This window comes from Haemorhous mexicanus, chromosome 13 (assembly GCF_027477595.1).
Source record: "Haemorhous mexicanus isolate bHaeMex1 chromosome 13, bHaeMex1.pri, whole genome shotgun sequence".
Classification (NCBI taxonomy): Eukaryota; Metazoa; Chordata; class Aves; order Passeriformes; family Fringillidae; genus Haemorhous; species Haemorhous mexicanus.
In genome coordinates, this window is record NC_082353.1 from 9,267,943 (window position 1) to 9,277,825 (window position 9,883).

General features: G+C 41.8%; 1 protein-coding gene across 1 annotated transcript; it reads left to right on the forward strand.

Annotated features, from left to right (window-relative positions):
* The first annotated feature begins 2,061 nt into the window (after positions 1 to 2,061).
* On the forward strand, positions 2,062 to 9,739 carry MNS1 (meiosis specific nuclear structural 1). The gene is made up of 10 exons (XM_059858294.1): positions 2,062 to 2,151; positions 2,613 to 2,702; positions 2,900 to 3,027; positions 3,496 to 3,598; positions 4,418 to 4,647; positions 5,395 to 5,611; positions 5,690 to 5,797; positions 6,545 to 6,802; positions 7,707 to 7,832; positions 9,394 to 9,739. Exons 1-10 carry the CDS (start codon positions 2,149 to 2,151, stop codon positions 9,490 to 9,492), a joined length of 1,362 nt encoding a protein of 453 aa, XP_059714277.1. The 5' UTR covers positions 2,062 to 2,148; the 3' UTR covers positions 9,493 to 9,739.
* The last annotated feature ends 144 nt before the right edge of the window (positions 9,740 to 9,883 follow it).

Sequence of the window (9,883 nt, forward strand, 5' to 3'; positions counted from 1 at the left end):
AAGGGAAATTCTGGCTGGGTGTAAAGGGAGGGAGCAAAACAATTGAGATGCTCAAGCTTTAGGACAGCAGCCTGCAGTTCCTGGGGGTGCTTTCAAGAGATGAAACCAGCAGTTGTGTCTAAGTTGAGGGAAACAATTGTTTTCCATCTCTTACATATTCCATTTAATGGAAGAACAAGGCAAGGGCAATATTAGGCGTTTCTGTGGAGTTTCTGGGTTATTTTCCCCTCCTTGTTCTCAACGTGGAGTGACCATGTGCTGGAAGGTTACTTACCTTCCTTTGGAAATCTGCAGGCACAGTTTACTGAGCTGTCCCTGTGCTTAATTTATGTTGGGGAAAAAAAACCAGGACATTAAAGGTAAAAGATTCTGAGCACAAACTGCTACAAGGTAATGAGGTCAAAAGAATTCTCTGGTTGCATTTTTTTTCTTCTTCATATTTTAAGCTTACTTCAGCAAATGTGAAATGTATGGGAAATAAAAGAACAGTAAAGGCTCCAAGGACTGGAAACTTCAAAATATTTTTTCCATTGGGAATCTTTCAGGGTATTAGTCCTGTGTTCTGTCTCTTCTGTGAAAGATACACTCCTAACAAATACTTTACATGCAAATACAAGCCACCTCTTTATTTTAAAAATGACTTTGTGAACTGACCCATTTGTCTCTGGTGTATATTTTACTCAAGCATTTGGGCTCCCACTTTTCTGTCTGAGTGCCTTGCTGTCCTGGAGACTGACTCAAGGGATGTTTGTGCTCTCCTTTTAGAGGGTTGCTGTTCCAAAAGGAGGATGTCATGTGAACAAAGATGACATTTTACATCTCAAGGTTATTTGCTCCTATTTCCTGAAGTGAAGGGTAGAGACTTTATATTGTTCTTTTGTTTGGTAAGAAAGAAAATTCTGTTTATTTCCAGTGAGGTGCACAGCTGTTCACTGAGGAGAAGGGACAGCAAAAATATCTTTTCCATCTTTATCCCCCCCAGTCCTGCCATCTGCAAACCTTGAGCACTCAAAGTCACTGCTGTGCCAGAGTATAAAAGATTCCTTCTTTCTAAGTCAGTGCCTTGGAATCACTGGGGGACTGGGGGGTTGACATTTACTTGTTTCCTTGACATTGTTTCCTAATGTTGAAAAAAGAAGTGCAGTGGTAACACCACTTGCAAAGACAAATTAGGGAACAGTCATGATCTTTTTGGTCTCATTTCTCTCTGCTTGTATCTTTTTCAAGACATAGTCTCCTGTTGTTTATTCCTTCCTTCCCCAAACGTTGTGGGAAAACACTTTTCTCATTAAAAAGACAGAGAATAATCAAAGCTTCAGAAAGAATTCCACCAATTTGGGAAAATTTGTAAAAGATCTAAAATAATAAGTGTTCTCATCCCAAGAAGATATAGACACATCTATAAATAGCACTGCATCAGTAGAAACAATCACACTTGTTACCTAATTCTCAGAGGTGTTCTTCTCTTAAGCTTTATTAATTTTAATTAATTTTATAAAGTAGGTGACACTAATGAATTTTAAATACTGCTTTACATAAGCCTAAGTGTCTTTAGTTTTATTCAATTATGTGGAAAAGAACATTAAGGTGAGGAAAGTGGGTGGGGAGAGTTTGGGGAATTGAGTGTCACAAGGCTGACTTCCCTGCTCGAGCAGAGTCAATCCGGGAAAACTGTAGGGAGCAGTTGTGCTCTATGTAAGGTCTCTCTGGAATATTGAGGGCTGCGTTTTCCTAAATAAAGCCAACTCTGTACCAAGTAACCTTATTAGAATCATTGTTTTGGTGATCATGGTTCGTGATCTGGCTGCTATCTTCTGCCCTGCGCCTCTATCTCCCATACCCGCTGGAGATTCATCGTCATAGCTGTGAAGGAGATAAATTCTTAATTAAACGCTGCCACCTGGGGTTTGTGTTTAGAGGTGAGCCAAGTGCATTAATTTAAAGTCACGATTCAAGAAATGCCTTCAAATATCATCTTTCCAAGTCCCCCTCGCGATGACGTCACGCACCCATTGCCCCGCCCACCTAGCGGCGACGCGTCAGGGTCGGGTCGCCATCTTGGCCAATCAGCGAGGGCGATTCCTCGGAAGTGAAACCGCGTCCCGCAGCCCGGCGGCGCCGCGCGTTGCCACGGCAACGGCCTGCAAGATGGTAAAGGGGGGGCAGTGAGGGGAGGGAGCTGGGGGCGGCATGGGGAGTGGGACCGTGAGGGGAGCGAGCTGGGGGCGGCATGGGGAGTGGGACCGTGAGGGGAGCGAGCTGGGGGCGGCATGGGTAGTGGGACCGTGAGGGGAGGGAGACTAGGGGCGATATGTTGAATAGGACCGTGAGGGGAGCGAGCTTGGGGGGAGACTGGGACTGTGAGGGGAGAGAGACTGGGGGCGGCATGGCGAGTGGACCCTGAGGGGAGCGAGACTGAGGGGGGGACTGGGACCGTGAGGGGAGCGATAGTGAGCGTGGCGTGGAGAGCGGGACCGTGAGGGGAGAGAGACCGTGGGACGAGCGGGGCCGGGGACAGCATGGGGAACGGGACCGTGAGAGGGGCGGCATGGGGAGCGGGAGCGGGTCCCTGCGGCTGTCCTGCGCCACCGCCTATCCCTTGTCGCCCGCAGGCGTCCGAGGAGCGGGAGTGGGGCAGGCGGGCGGCCCGGCTGCGGGCCGAGCTGGAGCGGGAGCAGCAGCTGGATGAGGCGCTGAGGGCGGTAAGAGCTGCGGGGGTGGCCGCCCTCAGGGAGGGCTGAGGAAAAGAGTTTGCCTGGCTTTACCTTTGCCTGTCAAAAGCTTTCCCCATTAACAATCATTTACTGACTCGTAAAGTCTTGCTTGACTGCACACTCTCCTTGCCTTCTCCCAAATGTTCGTGTGGAGAGTCGGTACGGAAATTGCTTGTTCTCATCAGGCAGAAGAGAACAGAAAGCAGAGAGCGCTGCAGCTGGAGCGAGAGCAAAAGCTGGCAGCTGAGCTGGCGAGGCGGGACCTCGAGAAAATGAGAGATGAGAAGATCAGGCAACAAGTCAGAGCAAACAGGTAATTCAGAAATTCCCCAGCTGTATCAAGTCGGCTGCTCCTGTTATCAGATTTGGAAAAGCTGTAGCAGGAGTGCAGACGACTCAGACATGGAAGGAAAAGTTACTTTGAGATCAAAGTATAATAATAAGTTAATTTTGAGCAAATTTTGTCAGTAAAAACGTTGATCCGCAAAATTTTGATTTTGAATATATGTGTACGTACACTTGGGCATACATGTGTATGCACATGTACCTGTGCTTACTTATATAGTTAGAAGTGTGCAGAAATGTTGATAGCACATGTAGAGATATAGGTAACTCTTGTTTTTAAATTGATTTTTTCCTTTTCTGCCCTTTAACTAGAGCAATATTTTTCATCAGGGTTGCCCCAATGAAAAATACAATGTTTAATAATGATGGAAATGTAATTTCTTCCTCTAGATACCTACCCCCTTGTAATAGGATAATTTGGTTTTTTTCCCTCCAGTCTTGAACTTCGAGAGTTAGAAAGAAAGCTGAAATCTGCTTATATGAATAAAGAGCGAGCTGCACAGATTGCTGAAAAAAAGGCTATATACAATGAGAAAATGGTAATTAGTGTATTCCAGCACCTGAGTCACATAACTCTTTGTATGGATTGTGTAGATTTTTCCTTTGACCTTTTTTATCTAAAATATTGTTCAAGCATTCAGTGTTATTGAAAATATATTTTGTGTTATGAAGGATTAATTAACCAGTAATAACTAGCTATAAGAAAAAGGTTTACTTTGCCATTGCAATTGAAGGAGTAGTGGTTGAATTAGCTGTATGATATTTGTTATTTTACTGGTTTTGTAGTATATACCCAAGTCAAAACTATGATACCCTTTGTACAGTAAGTGTTTACAGTGGTGAATCCTTACCTCAGAGTCTGGTTGTTGAAAACAATGTTACTCTTTCCAAACAGTGATCTGGGTACTTCAGAAAGACCTGCAAATTTGCATTTATCTATACAAAGATGTTGGTGATCAGGCAGGTGATTCTGATGGTGTTAGTGCTTTATACGGGGTTCAGTGCAGGCAGTTGCTGTATAGCAATGTGCTCATTGAGGCTGCTCTCCGTAGCCCAGCCACATTCCAGTCATTGTGCTGATGTGAGTGAGTCCCACCTGTGTTCAAATGCTCAAGACTTTGTTCTTTAAGTATTTTTAGTGCTCCTCAAGTTGGTCAGATCTTGAGGGTGCCCTTCAAAGGTTCTATTGACTGGATTAAGCTATTAAGCATGTTAAGGCTCTATATTTATAGATTGAGGTGGAAGACTTTCATTTCTGGTTATGGTGCATAACTCCTTTCCATACTGTGTATTTTTTTTCATTACAAGCTGTATTAGTGGGAGTGAAAAGGAATCTTGCATTACCTTTTTCCCCCTAGAAATGGGAGGATGAAGTAGCCCAAGAGATGAAGGAAGAGTATGACAGGTATCTGAAAGAAGAAATGTCTGCAGAACTGAAGCGAAACCAGGAGAAGAAAACATACCATCAAGAATTGGACAAACAGGTTGAGGAACAGGAGAAGAAGAAGCAAGAGGCTTATGAAGAGTTTCTAAGAGAGAAACACATGATTGATGAAATTGTAAAAAAGATTTATGAAGAAGACCAAATGTTAGTTGCTTTGAATTTTTATTATTTATTAATTTAAAACAAAGCAGCTCATATAATTCTGCACAGAAAGCTAATTTGTATGCACCTATTCCATATATATACTAAGGCCCATTCTAGTTTCCCTTGGTCACATTTTAGCAATAAGAGACTGACTTGCATGGATTTTCCTGTTGAAACCTCAAAATGTCCCAGTCACTCTCGTGTCCTTGTTCCCCAAATATGAAATCCAGCTTATTTGCAGGAGGGCTTCCATTGGGCCCATCATGTTGGACACAACAGCATATTACACATTTCTGCCTCTCCTTGTGTCCCTGCCTTGCCACCAGATGCTTTGTTTGCATGTCTTAGGAACAGGGAAGGAGGTTTCTGAGGGCAATACTCTGAGGGCAGAGTACTGTGGGGGCAGAGGGGGAGAGTTCAGTGTAAATAAAAAGTTTAGGGGTTGTGGTGCTATTGGGCTTTATTTTCTTTCTCTTTGATGGGCACACATAAAATGCAGCAGCAGTGTGTACTTTTGTGTACAGTCTGCCTTCCAGAAAGGTGTTAGACATGAGATTCCCTTCTTGGGACAGTTTATTAGTAAGTATTTTCAGTTTAGCTATCTCGTTTCTAGCTGAATGGTTAAGGGGAGTCACTTAAATCGTAGTCTCAGGAATATGTTGTTAATGATGAGCATCAGGTTAAATACTTACTCACTCTGCAGTATGTTAAATAATTATCTGAACAGTTTTTTCCCATCTTCTACAGGGAAAAACAACGGAAGTTAGAAAAAATAAGAGAAACTCAGACATATATCGAAGAGTTTATAAAAGAACAAGCTATCTGGAGGAAAAGGAAACAGGAAGAGATGGAAGAAGAAAACAGGAAAATTATGGAGTTTGCCAACATGCAACGACAAAGAGAAGATGGTTGGATGGCTAAAGTTCGAGACAGTGAAGAGAAAAAACAGAGAGTTCAAAACATGGTATCAAAAATTGAAATTGTAGAGAAAACTGTGTAATGTTTATGTCTTTCATTTAGAAAACTTTCCTTCTTGTAATAGCTTGCCAAGACCATGGAAAGAGAAGAACAGAGGCGTAAAGAACAGGAACAAATCCTCCAAGATCTGTATCTGGAAGAACAAGAAGCGATGGAAAGGAAGAAGGAGATGGTAAGTGCTGCCAGGCACATGAAGGATTTATTTTCCACGCATTGGATTTCTAAGTCTGCAGTGTTGTTTGTGACTTTGGGGTTTTCAGTTATGTTCTAGCACAAAGTATTTATTTTCAACTCTCTTTTCTAAATGTTCTCAGTCAGACAGGCAGTTTATAGATTAGCTTAGGTTTTGGAGGGAAAATTTTGTACTTTGAGTTTCCTTTTCTGTTCCTAATGTATTTAATTTCAACCAGGAAGGCAAGTGAAGATTTTGAACACCCTTGTGGCCCCATTTATACATTTATGTATCTTGTGAAGGAGAATACCAGTAACTTTCAAGTTTAGATTTAATCTAGGCAGTTTAATTAGCTGCTTTTTTTCTGCATGTCTGTTTCCCATGGGCCTGGACATACTCGGTTTTACCTTGCTGTGGGTGACAAAATGTAACAGTGTTGAGATACCAAACACTGCTACTTTTAGAGTATTGTTCAGGATGACTGTCTTGTTGATTCCCTTCATCATAGTGGGGGAAAAAAATCCCCTTTGGTTTTGGACCTAATTTTGAGAATCTTGTGACATTTGCCAAGCTGATTAATACCAGAGAGTACTGTCAGATATGGAATGTTTGCTCCAGTCAGTTATTCTAGAAGTTAACAGCTACAGTAAATTTATTCCAAGATAAATGGAATAGACTGGCTGCTGCTGCTGAGAATTTTTCCAAGTATTTTCAGTAATATTGCATTTTACTAAATTTTCTTTATAGGCAGAAATTGAAAAGAGAATAAGGCAGCGCCTAGACTTAAGGCAAGCATATGAAAAGCAATTTGCTCTAAAGGCAGCAGAACAACAAGCTATGAGAGAGGAGGACAAAGCTCTCCGGCAGCGGATTTTGGCCAAGCTGGCCGAGGACGATCGCATTGAGCAGCTGAACGCGCAGAAACGGAGAATGAAACAGCTCGAACACAAAATGGCCGTGGAAAAAATTCTTGAGGACCGTCGCAAACAGTGTATTGCAGAAAAAGTAAGAGTTTCTCACATATCTTTGGTTTGAGCACAGTGTTTTAGATGGGAATACTTGTGCTATCCTAAGGGACAATGCTGGTGCTGGTAGGGAAAGGTGGATGGGAATTGCGGGGGGAACAAGGATTTTGTTTCGGTTTCTAACAACCAAAAAGTATTTTAAGAGCTAACTTTTTTTGTAGCTCAAGAGGTTGGGGTCAACAGTATTCCTGCCCTCCTGTGTAGCTGTGTACTGCAGATACCTCTTTGGGAGCCGTGAGATCAGCAACACAACTGCTGTCCAGTTTCACATCCCTGGTCAGCTGCACTGATAATGATGCGTGAGGAGGGGAAGGCCTAGTCTTGCTTTGAGGTTAGGGCTCTTTTTTGGAGATCTGAGGAAGAAAAGGTGTAAGCTGAAAGCAAGACATGGAATCCCATACTGCTGTTTTCAGACCTGTGTATAGGGTCTATACATCACCTGTGTAATGTGAATGCAATTTCTAATCATTGGTGTGAGAATTCATACCTATTGCTCCTTTTCTTGGATTAGAGCAGTAGGGCTAGAATAGACTAACTCATCTGAGGGCCAAAAAGCCATCAGAACTGAACATTGCCTGCCTTCAAAAGGGCTTCTGACACCAAAAACTTGGATAGCAGACTCACCCCACAACTTGCCATTCAGTTCTCTTTTGTCTGAGATTGTTTTCCAGTTGCCAGACAGATATTATTTAAACAATGCTTTGTGGGATTTTCCATACACTTTTCCATCCTTTTCAAGAGCATTTCCTGTGACCAAGAATTAGGAAGTGGAAGTTCAAAATTTACACCGCTAAAATTTTTTTCTCTTTATGCTGTTGTGGAGAGTGGTGAAAACAAATGCTCACAGAGCTGAAACAGAACTTAGGAAAACTTGTTTATTGTAGGAGCGTGAACTTGAAGAAAGAGAGTTAGAGAAGAGAAGACAAGAAAGGATCCGTGCAATTATTGAAGAGGAGAGACAGAAACTCTTGAAAGAGCATGCATGGAAATTGCTGGGTTATCTTCCTCGAGTAAGTGAATTGTATTGTAAATACTTTTATTGTCTGTCCTGTAAATTGGTTTTCTCCTGGATAGTTCAAGGTGAAGTTGCAGAACTGTGGCAGTTCCTGGAGTCAGTGGATGTCCTTGCTGTGTCAGCTCACCTGCTCTCACCTCTTCCTTTTGCTTTTGAGCTGGAACCCGTTTACAGCACTGCTCTTCGTGCTGAGGGGCTTTGGGCTCTCTGGCACGACTGATGCCTTGTACAGAGCTCTCTGAAAGCTTCCACAGTGCTTTGCACGTCCAGTGTTTGAAATATGGAACATGAGTTCTACAGCACGGTTTCTCTAGCTAGAAAGGGGCCCACCACATCTTAAAACCTGTTTCCACCAAATTTCTCATTTGGAGTTTTGGCAGCAATTTCTTGCAGCTCTCTGGCTTGTCTGCCAAATATTCCATAACTACGGACTCTGCAGCAGTGCAGTGAATTGCAGCATTTACAGAAGCATTACAGAGCTTGCTCTGTTCATCCCTGTATTTTTAAAAGTTAAAAGGATGGAAGCAGTTATTGCAATAGGAATAAACTACAATTTATTTTGTATTGTGCTTCATAATTGGAAAGATCTAATAGTACACAAATGAACTGAGAGCTGCCTTAGGGATGTAAAAATGCATTTACAGAAGAGAGGGAACTATCCAGCTGGTTAAAAAAATTCTGCAATACTGGAAAACCTTAAGTAGAGCAGAGTTTAACTTTTACTCAAATATTAATACAATTATTGGTGCAGGAATTTGTAACACTTGGAGTGAGTTGTTCTCTAATGTAGATTTAATTAAAGGATAACTCATATTGACAAAATTTTGATAAACTTTTCTGGTTTGAATTTTCTGTTGTAGGAAGCCTTGGCAATTTCAGTGTCCAAGGCTCACATGTGTGCCATGTATGATGTTCTACTTTTTTGTTCTCTGCTTCAACACTGTGTCTTGAGTTGGGTGTCCCTATATCACATTCACTCAAAATGGTTAACCAGCAAAGTGCTACCAAATAGGAAATTTTCCAATATAAATGCAGCTTGTAACTTTTTTCCTCTTTTTTTAAATGCTGCAAGGTATGTTCTGTGGGTCATACATATTTTAAACAGTAAAATTAATTTAGAATTAGAAATTTAGATTTCTGTGTGAAGCTCCTCTTCTCAAAAATATAGTTTTTTTATAAGTTGTCCAGCATTACTTGGTTTCCCAAGTTATTTCTTCACATGAGTTAATTCCAACATAGATAGAGGGGGAGACAGAGCCCCAGCCCAGCCAGGGCCTCTTTTCACTGCAGTTGCTTGATTTTACTAAACCTGCCCCTGTGCTGTACTGACTCTACTCACTCCTGTGAGCAAGAGAATGCAGCTAAATGTTGTCTAGGAAAAAAAGGGGGCACTGATTTGTAACTCACCTGTTTGGGTTTTTTGACTGTTTTCAGGCTTGCCTTAAAGGTACCATAGTATTATGGATACCACATTTTCTTCCATAGAAAATTTCAGAGATCCATTGTAATGTCTCTGCTCGGTTTTACCTTCTGGTGTTTCTTTCCTGTTAATGCAGGGAATACTCAAAGATGAAAACGACATTAACATGCTTGGAGAAGATTTCAGGTTGGCTTATCAGCAGAGAAGAACTAATGAACTTTCAGAGGAGAGCTGAACCTTCTCCCAGCTCAGCTCCTGCTTTGCCACTAGGTGTCATCGGATTCCCAGTGAAAACTTCCATTTGCTTTTAACAGTGAGGAATTCCTTTTTAATAGCATTAACAGCCTTCATTTTAAAACCGAAGTTCTAAACAGATGAGCAGTTAGTTTTATAGAAGTGCATTTGCATTTTTTAGAAGTCCATTTGCATTTTATAGAAGTCCACTTGCATTTTTCATCAATAAACTGTTGTGGAGTTCTCAATTCTTCTCAGTTAGTCATGTAGTAATGTTAGAAATGTTTTCTTCAGCAACGCAGCAGAAACCTAACCTAGCATGTGCATTCCAGTCTGGACTGAAGGATTCTCCTAATGCACTAGTTCTGAGAAGATGTGGCTGCACTGGCACT